At 36.0% G+C, this 20,772-nt stretch overlaps 1 protein-coding gene across 1 annotated transcript in view; it reads left to right on the forward strand.

Annotated features, from left to right (window-relative positions):
• Positions 1-19,810, forward strand: part of LOC109045539 (delta-type opioid receptor-like) — a 35,949-nt gene extending 16,139 nt beyond the window's left edge. The window contains exons 3-4 of the mRNA XM_042753788.1: positions 6,017-6,369; positions 18,403-19,810. Coding sequence (XP_042609722.1) covers positions 6,017-6,369; positions 18,403-18,926 — 877 coding nt within the window. The 3' untranslated portion in view covers positions 18,927-19,810. The remainder of the gene's footprint in view (positions 1-6,016; positions 6,370-18,402) is intronic.
• The last annotated feature ends 962 nt before the right edge of the window (positions 19,811-20,772 follow it).

Genomic DNA, 20,772 nt, shown 5'->3' on the forward strand with positions numbered 1-20,772 from the left:
AAGTCTCTTATGCTCACCAAAGCTGCATTTATTTGATATAGATATATAATATTGTGAAATATTATTACAGTTTAAAATAACTGCTTTCTATTTTAATATATTATAATATGCAATTTCATCCTGTGATGCAAGCTGAATTTTTAGAATCATTATTCCACTCTTCAGTGTCATGTGACGTTTTAAAAATCATTAATGTGTTGATTTGCTGCTCAAGAAACATTTATTAATATTATCATTGTTGGAAACAGTTGTTAATATGTTGAAGTCGTGATACTCACTCAATTATACACACATTTTCTAAAAGACTATTTCATCTTCTCACATTTAACACTCGTAGCTCAGGAGGTCTTCACTATAGCGGTGAATGTCTTTGCCAGAGGTGTCGGAGAGAGAGTCTCTACAGAAACACTCTTTCCTCTCATGACCAACACGCACACACACTCTCACCGGCTCTGCATAACACTGCTGCTTTATTAAGATTTGAGATATTACTCTGCACAAAATTAAATTAAAATCCAGCAATCTCAACCCTTCCCCCTGTGACTTAAGTAGCTTAAGACAAAAAAAGGAAAAAAAAGTATATATATATATATATATATATATATATATATATATATATATATATATATATATATATATATATATATATATATATATATATATATATATATACAATTAACATACATCATCTAGCGTGGTAGGTCATATAATATTCATACCAGATTAGGGTTGGGTACCTATGGAACCGGTGTGTACCGAACCGAATCAGAATGCAGATTTCGGTGCCAGGTCTCCTCCCCGTCTTTCAGCGCGCTCTTCAATCGGCAGACAGAGGACACAAGGTGTGTTTATTGGTAGATTGTTAGAATATCTGTATCTGTGCAGTTCTTTGTCATAAATACAGTTAACAAAAGGTCACGAGGGAGCAATCAGTTTCCCATCTTTTGTAAAGTTTTCGCTCCGTTCACTGCTCATCACACCACAGCTGTTTCCTCCAGCGAAACTCTAACCCTTAACACATATGAATGCATACTTTAATTATACTTATTTAAATATACTTAATTGAATTATACTTACTTTAAACATACACTACTGTGCAAAAGTCTTAGGCACGTTAGTATTTTCACCCCAAAGAATGGTGTTCGGCCAGTTATTTCTATCTTTTGCTGTAGTGTGTCTGTTTGCTGTAGAGACATTTAGTTTGTCTCAGTTTCATCTGTTTCTTCATGTAATCACAGACAGATTCGATGATGGTGAGATCAGATCTCCCTGTGGAGCACCGGCTTTTGTCAGACTGCTTGTGCATTCAAAAATCTCACTAGATTATTATAAAAATGAATGGCAAACTTAATGTTTGGAAATGTAAACTAATATTTCCTACTGACACACTACAGCAAAAGATATAAATAAGTGGCTTAAAACCCTTTTTTGGGGTGCAAATACTAATTTGCCTAAGACTTGCACAGTACTATACTTTACAAATGACATTGTTGCTACTTTATAAAGAATGACCATACAGTCATTCACAGAACTGATTAAAGACAGTGACAGACTGCACTAATAATCAGAGTGATTGACAGAGATACAGTAGAAACATTATGTGTGGTTTTGTATTAAATAATGACCCAGATCGTGAAATACATTTACTAGCCTAAGAGTAAGGGAAGCACAACTTGGGAAATGAGAGCATCCAAGGAGCATGTGAATGCTATGGATTTATTTTAAATATTTTTAATGTTCTTTAATGTTATCCATAGTTTTTTGTGGCTCCTTTTTTTTCTTTTTTCTTTTTTGAAGTATCGGTTCAGGCACCGTTTAGGCACCGGTACCATTTTAAAAGTATCGATATGGCACCGGTATCGTAAAAAACCCAATCGATACCCAACCCTATACCAGATTAAGTGATTATTCATTCTTTTTCCCTGCATGGATATATAAGCTGTGGAGAGACTGTTTCATGAACTAAAATTAGAAATGAACTCATGCTACAGGAAAAAGTAAAGCACTGGCATTTTTATCTCTTACAGATCAGCAAATTTATATTTATAGTGAGCAATCTCAGATCTGATGATGATCAAATGTTAAAAAAAGATCTGTAAGCGGATATATATTGCCGTTCAAAAGGGTCGGGTTGGTATGGTTTTTGAAAAAGTCTCTTATGTCTTCCAAGGCTGCATTTATAAGATCAAAACTACTGTAAAACAGTAATATTGTGAAACATTATTGCAATTTAGAATAACTGTTTTCTACTGTAATGTAATTTATTCATGTGATGCAGCTGAATTTTCCGCATCATTACTTTAGCCTTGAGTGTCACATGATCTTTCAGAAATCACTCTATTATGCTGATTTGCTGCTCAAGAAACATTTGAACTGAACTGACATGACATACAGCCAAGTATGGTGACCCATACTCAGAATTCGTGCTCTACATTTCACTCATCTAAAGTGCACACACACAGCAGTGAACACACACAAACCGTGAACACACACCCGGAGCAGTGGCCAGCCATTTATGCTGCAGCGCCCGGGGAGCAGTTGGGGGTTCGGTGCCTTGCTCAAGGGCACCTCAGTCGTGGTATTGCCAGCCCGAGACTCGAACCCACAACCTTAGGGTTATGAGTCAAACTCTCTAACCAATAGGCCACGACCCCCTCCCCCCCTTTTTTTTTTTTTTTTTTTTTTTTTTTTTTTTTTTAATCAGTGTTGAAAACAGTTGGTATGCTCGATTTTGTGTTGCTTTTCAGGAATTCAAGACATTATAAATGTCTTTACTGTCACTTTGGTCCAATTTAATGCATACTTGCTGTATAAAAATATTAGTTTCTTACGAAACACACACATATAGTGATTCTCAAATACTTTATAATGTTACTACATTAAAATTGTGTCAAATAATTTATAGTTTTGTCTTATGCCCAAAACTGTCTGTTGACATCCAGGCCAAGATTGTGAACATGAGACGTGATCATAGAGGGAGAGAGATGAGCTGCTGTGTATGAATGTATTCCCACTGGTTTCCCCAAAAGCTCAAAGCAGCCTCATCAGATCTGAATGCTCTTCTCCCTTCCTGATGTCTCAGCCTTGATTACTCTCTCCCCATCCCTCCACTTCATTGATCTTTGTCTTCTGCACTCCTCTCTGCTGCTCTCAGGCTCAGGGTCTAGTTTCAGCACTGTCTGATCCCAGTCTGGTTTTCAAGGAGTTGAAATACTGTCAGTGCAAGATCAACCACAATTCTCACGAGTCCTTTTCTCTATCCATCCCAGACTAACAGAGACTGAATCTCAGCCTTCAGTCTTCACATTTCAAAGCAAACTCTCTCCGTCCAGTGAGATTTTCTTTTTACTCATCCAACTTTAGATTTTCTTGCTACAACCATGCCTGCTGTGAAATGTTTTAGTTTGAAATTAAATAAGTAAATAAAAATCTAAAAAGTCATATGGAACGACATGTGGTTGATTTAATGAAAAACTAAAATGTCTCTTTCAAAAAAAACATTACTGCTGCACCATTTCAGAAAATATAACTCTTTTATAAGGTTTCAAAACTGTGTCCCTCTTGTCAACAACATCAGATATTCATGAAATCAAGCAATGTCAAAGTCAGCCTTCATCCCAGAGGTCCGTTTTCCATATATCACCTGCTGTGAGTTTAATAAAGTCACACAGGCTCTGGTCAGGTTTTCTTGCTTTAAACTGATTTGTCAAAATCTATGATAGTTTACATGGCAGTACAGACAAATACTGATTAATAAAAACACAAATTTCAAGAAAATGCAAGAAGAAGCAGGAGGTTGCACCAAAGTGTAGGTAAATACATCTTAAATCATTTACTGGCATACAGATGTTTTCTGAAACCCATTCAAAGACCAGTCAAGATATGAATGGAAATTGAGTTTGTCCAAACAGGTTGTCATCAAAATATTCAATACATACTCTGAGCTAGTTATAAGAATAATTAACTTCTAACAATGAAATCTATTCACTGCTTATTAAATATGACATATCAGTGAAAACAGAGTGTTGTTTTCATTTGCCGGCTAACTTGTCACAATAAACCCAGAGGGGCTTATAAGCGGTGTGCTAACATTGCTGCTGTAGCTCTTACACACACATACAGATTCATTATTAGGATTATGAAGTCCAATGAAAGTATTATCAGCAAGGTCTGTCAGTGTTTGTATTATACTGTCATATATAGCTGGAGATATGAAAACACTGTCTGAGTGAGAATGCAATCCAAATCTTATGTTCCACTTCCTAGGAGGTTCAAAAGATAATAAAATTTTACCATATTCAATGGTAAGTTTTGACAGTACTTACTGCTGGATCCACAGGCCTTGTGTTTTCCACAGGCCTTGTGTTTCGATTCTATTTCCTTTGATTATATATATATATATATATATATATATATATATATATATATAATCAAAGGAAATATATATATATATATATATATATATATATATATATATATATATATATATATATATATATATATATATATATATATATATATATATAATCAAAGGAAATAGTCATATATATAATATGACTTGCTGTCTTTCCTCTTCACTTCTTCACCGTACTCACTCATTTTGGCTCTCACTCTTGCATAACAACCTGAAAAAGGACAGCAGAGGAGGCAAAAAGCATTGTTTCATCATCTAATGTTGCTGTATTAGAGAAGAGAGAGTTTCTTTTGTGTTATTATTATTATTCTGCTTATTTATATATTTATTTATTTGCATCACTGGTTGTCAGTTTCATTGGTTAATATTACTTGTTTACTGGCACTATTGGGATTATACTTTAATTTGCATTGCACAATTTCATATTGTCATGCCATTAAAGCGCACTAAAACTGAAAATTGAAAATATGATTGGCCTGTCTGCCTACTCTGAATAAACTGCTGACCAAAAACTCATAAGAAAATAAGCTAGTGAAAATGCATATTTGGAACCTTGGCGGATACATATTTTGCAAATACACAAATTTATTAAAATTATTGCTTTATTTTGTATTATTCTATCTGTTTTCTGTCAAGTTTTGTGTGTATTTATGCTAATTCAATGTCCATTGATCCATTGTATAAATGCTTACATGCAGCAACACTGATTTAGAAAGGCCTGGAATTGATGGAGCATGTCAGAAGCAGGATCTCATTATGCTAAATATATTCACATTCTTTCAAATGATATGAAGTAGAACTCTTCATATCATATATATATATATATATATATATATATATATATATATATATATATATATATATATATATATATATATGAGAGAGAGAGAGAGGCATCACACACAAATTCTCACCTGCTGAACCAGTCCAAATACCACTTTTTCCAGTCATTACTGTTAAATGTCAGTTTGATTACAGAGGAGCAAAACATTAGATTAGACTAGGCAGATCTTCTGAGGATCACTTCATATCACAAAACATTGGTTCTCAAAATAAATGACTAATTTCATTGAATAAATTATTTATTTATTATTTATATCATATGAATTTAAGTTATCAGGGACCATTTATCAATCCTTTTCAGTTTTCTTTTTTTTTTTTTTTTTTTTTGAGTGGAGTGGAGGTGGAGCTGTGGTGAATGATGGGATTGGTGGTACAGAAGAGCAAATGTTATGAACCTTTCTCAAACATCATAAAACGGCTGCCAACAAAATAATTCCTGCTTTTCGTGCATTGTCATGGCAGTGCTTTGCTCACATTTGTAATTGTTTATGAATCTTGGTGCATTTCCGCAGTGGGGATCACAGGTTCTAGCTTTCAAATAAAACAAGAGATTGCCGGCAAACCAATAAAAAGTGAAGCGGATTTGATGTGAAATGTCATTTTAATGCCATTGTTGCGAAGGGCCCACGGGAGTGACAACTGATCTGTTTCCTTACAAATACAGACTGGATTTTGTCAGGATAAATATGTTTTGCTCTTCATCCTGATTTATATTTTCATTCTCTCTTTTTATGGCCTCTTTCTCTGTCACTTTCCCAGATACACCAAGATGAAGACGGCAACCAACATCTATATCTTTAACCTGGCACTGGCTGATGCACTGGTTCTGGCTACGCTTCCCTTCCAGGGCACGGATGTGTTCCTTGGTTTCTGGCCTTTTGGCAATGCCCTGTGTAAGGCAGTCGTCTCCATCGACTACTATAACATGTTCACCAGTGTGTTCACCTTGACCGTGATGAGCATGGATCGATACGTGGCCGTGTGCCACCCGGTGAAAGCCCTGGACATGCGGACGCCCCACAAGGCCAAGGTGGTCAATATCTGCGTGTGGGTCTTGGCTTCAGCCATAGGGGTCCCGGCTATGGTACTTGGAGATGTGGAAAATGACACCGGTAAGTGTGTGTGTACAGTTATGACCCTATTTATTTTTTTTACTCTTACTTAAAGGGGTAATCGATGCTACATGCCCTTTTACAAGTTGTTTGAACTGATATGTGTGTTGGCAGTGTGTGTACACAACCACCCTATAATGATAAAAATCCACCCAGTGTTTTAATGATAAATATCCACAGTGTTTTTTTTTTTTTTGTATCGAGCCGATCTCAGAGGCCTGTCTGTGTGATGTCACAAATACAGGCCCCTCCCACGATAGTCTGATTGACAGTTATGTTTCAGCACAGACTGGACTGGCATCTTACCTTAGACCCGCCCTGAGTGAGCTGTCATCAGTCTGCCATTGTTTCGATGCCGGAGCAGATGTAGACAAGAATGACTCCTAAGTGATTGAGGTGTTTCGTTGTTAGATGTAATAATGAACATAGTCGTCATTTACTCCCCACATCTGAGCCGCTGAAGATGCAGTGGATTACGTTTGTTTCTGAAGGAAATGCTCCCCCGATCTACCTAAATGCGTCTATGTTCATGCGAATCATTCATGGTCCAGCTTTACCTACAGAAGAAGTGAGTATAAGGTTTTTTTTAATGAATCTTTACAAATCGCCTTTCCTAATAAAGTGCTAATTAGCAAGTTCCATGATGAATGCGGCTAAAGTAAACATCTCTCTGAGAGCGGCTCGGAAGAGAGGGGTGGGGTCAGCAGAGCTCATTAACATTTAAAGGAAAATGCAGGGTAAAAAAAAAGGTGTTTTTTACACTACCATTGAGAAATTTCAACCAAACTATGTTACAGACCTTTCATTAAGACCCTAAAGAATCATATCAACTTGTAAATATCCAATTTCATTTTTGGAAATACACCATCGTCAAGTTTGGAATAAATACAGGTTTTTTTTTTTGGTTTTTTTTTAACTGGCTCTTATTCTCTTATGCTCACCAAGGCTGCGTCTATTTGATCACAAATACAATAAAAAAATAAGTAAGCTGAATTTTGTTACATTTAATGCAATTTTGCTGAATACAAAGTATTATTATTATTAATAATAATTAATTTTTAATATATACGTTTTGGTAGTGTATCATGGTTTCCACAAAAATATTAAGCTACAAAATAAAGAAAAGAAAAAAAGCTTGTACAAAAAAAAGAAAAAAAAAAAAGCTTGTTCTCGAGTTGACCAACCAACATCTATATCTTTAACCTGGCACTGGCTGATGCACTGGTTCTGGCTACACTTCCCTTCCAGGGCACGGATGTGTTCCTTGGTTTCTGGGCTTTTGGCAATGCCCTGTGTAAGGCAGTCGTCACCATCGACTACTATAACATGTTCACCAGTGTGTTCACCTTGACCGTGATGAGCATGGATCAATACGTGGCCGTGTGCCACCTGGTGAAAGCTGGGACATTAAGCTACAAAAACAGTTTTATACATTGATAATAATAAAATATGCTTGGAAGCTTGTTTCTACCAAAACACAACAAAACAAAACTAAACAAATGAATAAAAAAAGGGTAGTTTTGACATTTTGTTTTGCAATTTATGCTTTTTTCTTGCATTTCAGTTTAGATCAGCCAAAATGGCAAAATATAAAATCAGAACTGCAAGATATAAAGTCAGTATTGCGAGATATAAACTTAGAATTTCAGTTAACATTTTTTTTTATTATTATTATTTTCAGAATTGAAAGGAAAAAAGTCTGAACTATGAAATAAAAATCATAATAGAATGATTTCCGAAGGAACATGTGACACTGAAGACAGGAGTAATGATGCTGAAAATTCAGCTTTAGCATCACAGGAATAAACATTACATTTTCAATTTAATATATAAATAAATAGAAGTATGAGTATTTTTTATTAACTTTTTTATAGAGGTGTATATTGTTTTATATTGGTATAAAGAGGTATCTTATGTTAACCAAAGCTACATTTATTTAATGAAGCACACAGGCCAGTCAGTGCATATTAAATATTTATGCTGCATTCAGTTGGGAGCAGACGTTTTATTATTGTATATGTGTGTGGTGTTTGTTTGTCAACAATACATGTGCTGTTAAGAGGCTTTAAAAAGCACATCCAAAGCATTACAGTGTTAATCATTTTGCTGTTATTGGATCCATTGAGGTTACAGTAATTGCTCTGCACATTTTTCTGAAAACAGAACCATGGGTGACCCAGAAGGGCCTTTCCTCCCTGTGGCTTTGAGCTCTTGATAATCATAACATTTCCTAATTGAATGAGGTTTCCTTTTAGTAGAAAAGAGCATGAAATTACCTTCCTCCATTAATTGTATTAGCAGGAAACAGGTTTAACACCATGCTGAGCTCACTTTTATATACACACAAGTATATAAGTGTGTGCATTCAGCATGTGAGTGTGTGTAATGAAGGTCTACTGAGGCGAGCCAAACTGAGCCTAAGCGCAGGATTTATTGAACAGCAATGTAGGCGAGATACAAAACAAACATAATCCATGAAACAAAGACAGGAACAAAGCTAAACAAAAGACAATGGCAACATTAGGGCTATTTATACACAAGACTTAATGACTTGAACCCCTGTGACAATCAAGATAAAGGCACAATGAGAACACAGGACACATGACTAAAACAACCAATCACAACATGACACACTGACTAAGGGAGCACATGGCAGGTTACATTAGGGCAACGGAATCTCACAACAAACCAAGAAACATAACCATAACTAAAACTACAAAATAAGACATGAAAACCTGAACACAAAACAAATATCCCACACATATCCCCCGCTAAAGGCGGCTCCCGATGCCCTAACAAACCGCCCAAAACTAACAAAGAGTCTGGGAGGATGGAGGACTGGAGATGGTAGAGGTGGGATGGAAGGCCAGGCCGTGCAGAAGAATTTAACTTGGATTGTGGCATGGTGGCGGGCCTGGACCATGGAGCAGTGATGGAGACCATGGATCGTGGAGTAGACGGCAAGACCATGGGTCATGGAGCATTGGGTCTTGGTGCAATGGTGAACCTGGGCCATGGAGCAGAGGTGGGCCTGGACCGTGGAGCAACCATGAAGGATTAGGGAAACCGGGAGAAGCCAGAGACCAGGGTGGAGTCGGCAGAGTAGAAAGCCAGGGCGGAGTCAAAGACCACCAAAGCAGAGCAGAAGACTACCAGGGTGGAGCAGGTGGGACAGAAGATCCCCATGTTGGAGCAGATGACAACCAGAGCAGAGCAGGTGACCAAGGTGAAGCCTGAGGAGCAGAAGACCACCACAGGTCAGGAAGACATGGCAAAGCAGAGACGTGGTTGGATCATCTGGATGTGACAGAACAGGCAGACAGTTTGTAAGTGGCCTCCATTGTTGTGACATGACAGGCAGAAAATCCTTGAACGGCCTCAGTGGCCGTAGCATTACAGGCAGAGAGTTTGTGAGTGGCCTTCATAGCCATTACATGACAGGCAGAAAATCCTTGAAAGGCCTCATTGGCCATAATATAGGGCCGACTGTGAGTTCAGTGACAGACTCCTTGACCGTGACCGTGCAGGATGAGAGTTCAGAGACAGCCTCTTTGGCTGTGACATGACTGGCTGAGGGTTTACGTATGACCACTGTGGTCAAAACAGGACAGACAGGAAACTGAAAGGCTAGCGCCAACACAAGACTGAGCTCTGGGGCTAGAGCAGGCACAGATGGAACAGATTCATGGACAGGAGCGCAGTGTGCAGCCCAAACACACAATATGGTAACCACCATCATGGGGAGTACAGCTGATGGAGGGAGGACCTATATGTGTCCTATAGTCCCTCCCCAAAAAATCCTTAGGGGAAACTTGCATGGGGGCTGTGACATGAAGAGGCTCTGGCATGGCGGTCATGACATGAAGAGGCTTTGGCTTGGCAGGCATGACATAAACAGCAGGATTGCAGGGTTCCTCATTTGCTTCTCCCCAGTGGTGGGCAGTAACGGAGTAGCTTTACTTCGTTACTGTATTTAAGTACATTCTTCAAGTATCTGTACTTTACTGGAGTAGTTTTATTTTGAGTAACTTTTACTTTTACTTCACTACATTACAAAGCATAAGATCATACTTTTTACTTTACTACATTTCATAAAACATATCGTTACTCCTTATCGTTAACTCACTGATTCAAATGAACCATTTAGTTCGAGTCTCCAGTGAACTAAATTCACAAGTAAGAACCGGGAGATCCTGTGAGTGCGCAAGCGCGACTGCTGCTAAAAGTAAGTTACTAATGTCGAATTTTAGGATTAATTATTGTAACTGAAAATCATATTTAGGTCTAAGCTGTCAGTTGTTTGTGAACTAAATCTGCTGTAAAGGGTGATCTATTTAAGCCCACTGAAATGCTTGAATGCAGACACATCATCATCAGTGTCTCTATTTTAGGTTAAAAAAAAAAAAAATTAATAATAATAATAATAATAATAAACTGAAACATTAAAATAACACAGATTAAATAAAATGACTCATACACGTTCAAATTCCCCGCTGCCATAACGTTACCAGTTTTATTAAAATGCTACGCATTTGCCCCTATGTGGCGTCTGTTTTTATATTGTTTATCAACAGTATACATTTTTATATTGTTTGTATTAACTAGCTGGGTAGACAGATATGAATGCTTGTTCATAACCATACTGAAAATAAGTAAATATTGTTAGCTGATGCTAATTGTCTAGCTAAAAAGCTTGCTGGTGCTAAGTTGAGGTAATTTTTAGATATAAAGTTCTAATATTTTTATTCAAACACTTAGACAGATTACATCTAGGGGACAAAGAAAGGATGTGATGTTCAGAACATGGTAACTACAGTAAATATCAAAGTGGGATGTGATGTCCTCTGGGGGCATTTGGCCAGGGGTGTTTTTACACCACAGACAAGGTTTGAGAAGAAAAAAATCATTATGAAAATATCATTATATTTTCCTTAAAACGTTCTTCCTAACTTCAGGCCTTATTCTCATGTCATATATTACTGTGATGTTCTGCAAAACAACAAGCTTTAAAACACTTTTCTTACTGGTGAAAATCAGGTCAAATCTGTTTTCTCTCAGGTACATCACAGTGTAAGCTTCACAGTGAACATTACTACATCACTCTTGTCAAAGTAGTCCATATCAACAACAAAATATGTCTTGACTCCATATAGTGGTTATTTTCGGAAAATCCCAGGTATTTTGAGCAATAGGATTATACAAACATGACATTAAATTAATCAGCCTATATAAAATTGCAAAATAAATCTATCTATCAGTACTTTTCTACTTAAGTACATAAAAAATCAAGTACTTTTGTACTTTCACTCAAGTAAAATTGAAAAAGGAGTACTTTTACTGGAGTAATATTTTGTTATATGTATCTGTACTTTTACTCAAGTACTTGATTTGTGTACTTCGTCCACCAGTGCTTCTCCCACAGTAAATGAGGAGCAACTCAACAACAAGGGATAGTCCATATACTGAGCCAGAGAAAAATGTATTTTTCCTGCTGGCATCCATGAATGAACGGGCTCATTTAACCCATAACAAAAAATGTCCTTGAGAGCCATGTCATTAAAATTCACAAAATGGCACAGTCCACAAAAGTCTGCCACATAATCCTCTATGCCACGATTACCTTGATGAAGGCAAAGCAAAGAAACTGCAGGGTCCATTGTAACAATCTTGCTTTCTGTAATAAAGGTCTACTGAGGCAAGCTAAACTGAACCCAAGTGCAGTATTCATTGAACAGAAATTTAAGTGAGATACAAAACAAACATAATCCATGAAACAAACAAAGACCTAACTTGACTTGACTTGACAACTTGACATGAATATTAACTCACCAACAGTAGTACAGGAACAAACCTAGACTAAAGACAATGGCAACATTAGGGCTATTTATACACAAGCCTAACTGACTAAAATGGAATCCCTATGTACACATGAACACAAAACAAACCCCAATTACTGTGTAAGAGTGAATACAGGTAATCTTTTTTTTAATTGTGACATTTTATGACATTATTTTCATCTACAAATTCTCATTACTGTGTTTCACTTTTGAGATTATTATTATTATTATTATTATTATTATTATTATTATTATTATTATTATTATTATTATTATTATTATTATTATTATTATGCATTATTTCCATCTTTCTGATTAGGGTTTCTTTATTATAATACACTATTTGAAATTAATCAGCATGAATTAATGGAAGTACAAAAAAAAAAGTAATGTCCAGAAAATAATGTCATATTGGATATTGGATTTTTTTTATTTATTATTATTGATCTGTAGACCTGTTAACTATCATTCTATTTTTGTCTGCTCATTTCTAATTGTGTATTTGTGTACATGTCCAGAATCTCTGCTTTGCCCTCAGCGACATCTTTTCAACACCCTCTTCTCTTTCATAATCCATTATTCATGAACCTAATAGACCCTTAATAATAGTGGATAAGCCCATTTAGCTGTATTGTGTTGAAAAACCTTCTCTGATCTCTAGTTCCCTCTTCATCGATCTCTAGTTCCCTCTCAGTGAAATAATCACCACTAAACCAACACTTTAGAAATAGAACACAGTATTTACATGCAGATAAATTAGAGGGAGTTGCTTTATATACAGTATACATTAAAAATCTCTGCTTGGGAACCATTCAAATTATTAGCATATGCTAAGCAGTCTACAGTACTTGTACTAGTAGCTGACATGTAATAACAAAGTAACTTATAGTAAGCAGAATGAATAAAGTGGACTACTAAAAAAAGTGTTGTTGATGTTATTGTTGTAATAAAAGATTTTTTTTTTTATAGAAAATGTGTTTTTTAAAGATATTTTGGTGTTTTTTGTGTTATGTTATTTTTGAGATCATTCTAATATGCTGATTTGCTGATCAAGAAACATTTCTTATTATTATCTATGTTAAAAAAACAGTATTAATATTTTTGTGGACATCATACATTTTTAGGATTCTTTAATGAAAAGAAAGTTCTAAAGAAGAACATTTTCAGCATTGTCTTGGTGTTTCACCTTTTTGTTGTTGTTTGGATGACACTAAAAAAAAGTTAATATAAGTATTATGTTTTCTTCTAGACAGTGGCAGAGTGATGAAAAGTGTAGCTTAATGCACCGTTTACTTGCTCTGATAGCTTACTGCACCTTTGTTCACCAAGCATGAGTTGAGATCACATAATCACAGATTTTTAAGGGTGTTGACGGCTGAATTAATCCCATATCCCTGGGGGGCTGAGATGAAAGACAGGTAGCGGAAACCCTTCTATCAACACTAGTGTGCTTTACTGTATACAGAGTTTGATTAAAATAACTAAAACTCTTTAGACATGCAGTACTCAGATGATTAGTGTTCCTTCTAGCAGAATTTTCAGACAGGTTTTTTTTTTTTTTTTTTTTATAACACTCTCTCTCTTCTCCTCTACTGCCAGGCTGCAACATATTTATTTATTCATCACTTCATGCAAGTTGCGTTCTGCTGCCTTTGGCACTGCAGGGAAAGACAGACAGAAGCAGAAGGAGGGAGGATGACAGAGATTCAATGATGTGGCCGAATGTCTGTAAACAAATGTCCAGCAGTATAGTTGTTAAATTCGTGTTTAAGTTCTCAGCAAAGCTGTTCCATCTCAAAATAGCCTTCAAACAAACAATTTGGTCTGCAACAATGATTTGGAAATCACTGTGGAAGCTCTTGATTCTGCGGAAGTGGCTTAGTCACAACATGGCAAATGTTGCATTTGAATTACATATTCCATGTTGGTGAGACCATATAAATACAGAAACACTGCAGTAATGCATGTGTTACTACAGTGTTTCTGTATTTATATGGTTTACATGTAATTCTATTATTTGGACATAACTATTGCCAACCGGTCACAAAAATATATATTTTTTTATCTGTCTTTGAAGACACATGGAGATATGTGCTTGTCAAAATCCTGCTGTTTTACTAATGTGATTTGAGTGACTGGTTTTGAATTAAAATAATACAAAGCAATTTTGAAATGCCTTAGAAATGATCCTGCAAAATGATTGACTTTAGTGAAAAAAAAAATAATATATATATATGTATGGAAGAGTCTGTTCTCTGGAGTGATTGCAGATTGCCACTTGTGTGCAGATGTGATAGGGAGCAACTTTAGACCAGTATGATGAAAATCTACTCATAGACTGTCACATAGAAAAATATATGAGATATACAGTAAGACTACATTGTGGGGTGAAGATAAATATTCAAACAATGTCATCATAACAAATAGGTTAATAATATACTGTTGTACAGTTGTTATACCAGATATTTAAAAATTAATTGATTGAGATTTCAAACTAAATGTTCATCCATAAGCCCCGCCCCATGACATGGCACACTTAAACACAGCTAAAAAGCTTCCTACCAGTGGCCCTCCTTCACAAAATTTAACAACACAGTTGTATCATAGGTACAGTAGAATGGAAAATGTTTACATACATACAATACAAGCATTTCAGTCAAATGTAATTTATGCAACATTTCAAATCTTTTACTCAGGGGGGAAAATCAAGCCATGGCAACAGTTTAAAAGTAGCCCAATTCCATGAAAAAAAAAAAAAAGAAATCCTGTTGGAGGATTTGCTGCTCAACAGATCCTGAGCTCATTGACACATATCTGATCTTCCTTTACACAGAGTGCGCATGATTGCGAAATCGTGAAAGTGAACAGCGAGCGCTCATTCAAAAGAGATTTAAATGCTCTGCATATTGATGGCGGCTCCCTGATGTGCGAAAATTATATGCAATATTAGAATGTTAGCGGGAGCACTGGACCCAAAAATCAAGGGAGCGGGCGATAATGGTCTGGGCTGCATTTCCTGAAACCTTCTAAACGCTACGTCATTCTTAAGTTATACCTTAAGCTGTACCTTATCGTTAATACATGTTTCACGAAACCTTCTTATTTAAGTAGGCTATATCTTCTGTAAGTCTGGACCACTCTTAGCTATACCTTATCAATAATTTAACAGTTTTTAACAAAATAAAAATAAATAAATAGAAAAATAAAAACAGAAAAAAATTCTGGTAAGACTGCTTTCCAACAAGAAGCACTTCAGAAATAGTCGAAATTGCATTTATAATCCAAATTGCACACTAAATCCAACCCTGGATATTTTATATAATATCGAATTGAGTGTGCAAACCAAACCTGTAACTTTATGTCCAAACGCATCATGCGTAGGCTATCACTTACTGACAGTATGCCTTCACTGGCCTTTGAAAGGGTCATTTATATTATCATTATATATTTTCTTTTTGTGATCAACATTTTTAATGTTTTCCAAATGAAGGGGGGGGGGGGGGGGGGGGGGGGGGGGGGGGGGGGGGGGGGGTTTACAGACATATCCAAAATCATATGCGACTATATGATGATGAAAAAAAAAAAAAACTCACAATGGTAAGACAGTACATAAAATCACAGAAACATATTCGACAGGTGTTTCACAACAATGATTGCCTAGCTGTTGACCCTGGTCCAATAGATTATCTTAGATGAAAAAGAGTTCCAAGCTTGTACAGTCTCTGGTTGCACCCTTATCGCGCAGTTGTATGTTCAAGGTTGACAATGTTGACAAGACTATGGATCCAGATTGATTTCATTCACATATCCGGAAAGAACCAGTTTTTCAAAATTGTTTTCTTTGCAGAGGTAAACCCGGAAAAAAACATTTTGAGCTGAATTTTCTTTAGATTTATATCCGAATTATCATTAAGGAGACAGAATCCAGGATTGGGAACATAAAAATGTCAAGTATATCCGCTAAAACTGAATTTACATTCAACCAGAACTTAGAGATAACTGGACACTCCCAAAACATGTGTAAAGACTTTCCAGGTGAAGCAGTGTTACATACATGACAGTTGTGAGTAGGTTGTAATTTCATCTGGAATCTCTTATAAGGTGTGATGTAGGCTCTATGTATGATTTTGAAGTGAATTAGTTGGTGAGCTAGGTTCTTAGAAGTCATGCTTAGATTGCACCATATTCTCTCCCAATCTAGGTTTATATTTAAACTCCCCAACTCCCTGTTCCATATGGATTCAATTGGTAAAGCCTTAGCGCTATGCTGAATCAGTGTACTATATATTAAAGAGACAGAAGGTCTACCCAGTAATGGTGCAATCCATTGTAACATGGGATGTGTGGGGAGAGGAGAATTCCATGGAACTCCAAACGTTTTTAAGGCTGATCTTAGCTGAAAGTAAACAAAATAAGAGGACACAGGATGGGAAAAGCATGTTCTTAAATCTTGAATGGAGCAAAGACCTTGAGTATCATATATATCACCTAATGTATTCACCCCAAGGGATGACCAAGATGGTTGATTGAATGGTTTGTTGCCACATAATACCAATCTTGTACCAATCATTATATATTTTCCATAGTGTCTTCATTTACTTCCAAAAAAAGGGTTGATTGCCCAGCACTTGCCCAGGGTTGATTTGACCAAATAATAATGAACCTATATAAGCTATGTTAACATTTGATTATTGAATTTCTGTATCTGAATACTACTGTTTGACCTAACTGAAAAACCTTTAAGCTGATCTGACAAATAATTTGATCTATGATTTTTGTGATGCATTATACCCCTAAACTGTTATATAAATGTACACTGCTATTTACATTTGTAACATTTCGTATCTTTTATGATTTTTTCTTGCAGCCAATATTGTGCACTAAACACAAAATGGTAAAAATGCAAACCCTTTACTAGCATTTCTAAAGGCAACCTTCAACTAGGTATGATCAATGTCTTTATTGATCATACCTAGTTGAAGGTTGCCTTCTAAAGGCATTTCTAAAGGCAACCTTCAACTAGGTATGATCAATAAAGGCATTTTTATCATTTTGTGTTTAGTGCACAATATTGGCTGGAAAAAAAAAAATAAGAAAAAATAAACCCTTACAGAGCATTGTGCTTTTAAAATGTGAGTGTGTGGCCCAGGTCAGTAGAAAAATAAATAGACAAAAATAAATTAAATAATTAAATTAGGATTGAAGTTTCAAGGCCTCCATTTTTCTTTAAGAAAATATATATAAAAAAGCCTTTTTAAAGAGGTTTAAAGGGCTCCATCTTTTGTAAGGCTGTTCATGGAAACTCCTATTTGAAGAGTTTTATTTTCTGTGTTGCTCGATTATTGTGGTATGATCTAATCCAGATTTATCCATGCTAAACAGCATTTAAAACAAAACCAACTAATTTTGGTCACTTTACATGTTGGTCAGATGTTTTATTCTTGTCTAAGTGGGCAGTTCAAGGCCAAAATAAGTTAGATCAGATATTATTCCACAGTTCAGCCAAGATGGGTAAAAGACTACCTCTTGGCATTAATAATTGACAGTTGTTTCATGGGAGTGAGAATGCAGCTCACAGTAAGTCTGAATTCACATGTCTCAGGAATGGAGAGGCTTTTAATGCTCTCAGAGGAAGGCTGTCAAAAATGTCAAGAGGAGTGACAAGGAGAAAATGTGGGAAAACATCATTTTCTGAAAAGGGCATGTTGAAACTGTAAAGAATTCAATATTAATGAGGGGCACTATTTACTTATTAATTTAAGATGAAAAATATTGTGATGTTTTAGATATTTTCTTTCTTTCTTTCTTTCTTTCTTTCTTTTTAATTTAAATTCAAAGTGTGAATTTGCTTTGGCCACAACATACAGCTGACTTTGAATTTGAATTGAAAAGACATGAAGAGGAAGTTACTGAATAGCAGTTCAAATATGTTTGTCTGTTCAAAACATTTAGTTTTTAAAAAGTCTTTATATCTTTTTGCAACCAAGCCAGCATTCAAAGTTTTCTTTTCAAACAAAAAAATACTATACTTTACCATAGTTACATTACAGCTGTATGACTTTCATTAAATTTCAATATAATTCTTCTTGTTTTATATTCAAATTCAAATTTTGCATCCTGTTTGCTACCTCAGTTCAAATTCAATTTCAATTCAGGAACAGAATTGTGACAAATATATATATTTTTTTCCACACAGGCATTGAGTGCATCTTGGTTCTCCCGGATCCTCGCAGTTATTGGGACCCAGTGTTCGGGACGTGTGTTTTCCTGCTCTCCTTTCTCATTCCTGTGGCGATCATCAGTGTGTGCTACAGCCTCATGGTGAAGCGCCTCCGCAGTGTCCGAATCCTATCAGGGTCCAAGGAGAAAGATCGCAACCTTCGGCGCATCACACGCATGGTTCTGGTGGTAGTCGCGGTCTTCGTTGTGTGTTGGACGCCCATCCAAATCATGGCTTTGGCACAGTCGCTGGGCTTCAACCTGGGCAGCGTCCAGACGGTGGTGTTCATGCACTTCTGCATCGCCCTGGGTTATGTCAACAGCAGCCTGAACCCCGTCCTCTACGCGTTCCTTGACGAAAACTTCAAGCGCTGCTTCCGTGAGTTCTGCCACCCTTCACCGTTTGGCCTTAATGCGCAGCAGTCGGGCCGCATGCGCAACATTGCACGCGAGGTGGCCTACAACTGCAAGACTGTGGACGGGAACAGTAACCCCGCATGACTAGGCGTGGAGCTGCCCCTGGTCAGCCCTGAGCCTCAACCCAATCCAGGGACAGGAAGCTCAAACTCTGAGTTGACTCAGATTACAACACTCTAGCACCACAGTAACCTCCGCCAGGTGGGCGGGGGAAAGGGTTGGGCTAGGAGTGAGGGCGGAGTCAAGCTAAATGACACGCCCTTTTAGGGACAAAGGGGCTCACTTTACAGTGTCTTAATTGGATTTGGACGTTATTGTCTACAATTTTGTTCTTAACTGAGAATTATTACACTTTGTCATTTAGTGTTGCAACCTTGTGCAGATGCTTTTCATGTCTCTCTTTACAACAATCAATGTTTCTCTTGAAATTTAAGACTGTAGAATTTCATGGCCTTAAACATACATCTGAACCTATGGATTACGTGTATCAGTCCCTTTTGTGGTATTGCCAAGTGTTGGACTTTACTAAATATTATATAACTATATACAGTTATGACACTGAATCTGAAACTACAAAGACTTTTAAAGCCTGATTGTTATAAAAAAAAAAAAAAAATAGTTGATATTTTTCCTGGTTTGACTGTACAATAAGCAAAAATATTTTATATTCATGTATGTTTGGTAGCACAGATTGAACTTTAAAAATACTTGTAAAGAAATGAATACATATCGCAAAACAGTTACTGTAGTGTTCTATAATATATGTGCATAAAATGAAGTTAATCGAAGTCAGTCAGTCAGTATCACCTTGAATATTTTTTGAATGTTTTCTGCTTCGCTCTGTATCTTGCTTTGTTACTACATAACGTGTTCTTCTCAATGAGACAGACAACAAAGAGCCAGCACTGTCATGGGTTTACATCACAGACCACTGAATGTGAAAAAGACTATTTACTCCAAATATATATATATATATATATATATATATATATATATATATATATATATATATATATATATATATATATATATATATATATAAAGTGTCAGTGGAATATAAAACTATTGTACACCCAATGCTTATTCCTGTAAACTTTAACTTGATATTGTGATTGTTTGTTTACTTGCTGCATTGACTGGCTGTTCATCTACTTGCATATTTATTGACTGGTGGGACCATATTCTGATGGACTGAAATTAAATGCCAGCTAGTGCTATGGACATTTAAACAGCCTATATGGGAAATCTTTTTTTCTTTTCTGCATACTTATTAAAGAGCAGTTATTGAAAGGCACTTCTATGGCTTGCTATGTCTGTAAAGCACTATGTCTATGATTAAACATTCCTGCAGCATGTTATTTTGAGAGACAGCTATGATATATATATATATATATATGTATATATGTGTATGTATGTATATATATGTATATGTATATATGTATGTATATGTATATGTATACATACATACACACATATATATATATATATATATATAGGTGCGTGTGTGTGTGTATGTATGATGTATGTATGTATGTATGTGTATATATATATATATATATATATATATATATATATATATATATATATATATATATATATATATATATAAATATATATATGTATATACACTGAACAAAATTATAAACACAACACTTTTGCCCCCATTTTTCATGAGCTGAACTCAAATATCTAAGACTTTTTCTATTTACACAAAAGGCCTATTTCTCTCAAATATTTTTCACAAATCTGTCTAAATCTGTGTTAGTGAGCACTGGTCCTTCGCCGAGATAATCCATCCACCTCACAGGTGTGGTATATCAAGATGTTAATTCGACAGCATGATTATTGCACAGGTGTGCCTTAGGCTGGCCACAATAAAAGGCCACTCTAAAATGTGCAAGTTTTGTGGGAGTTTGCTGTTGACATGCTG

Source organism: Cyprinus carpio, unplaced genomic scaffold (assembly GCF_018340385.1).
Source record: "Cyprinus carpio isolate SPL01 unplaced genomic scaffold, ASM1834038v1 S000000006, whole genome shotgun sequence".
NCBI classification, from domain to species: Eukaryota; Metazoa; Chordata; class Actinopteri; order Cypriniformes; family Cyprinidae; genus Cyprinus; species Cyprinus carpio.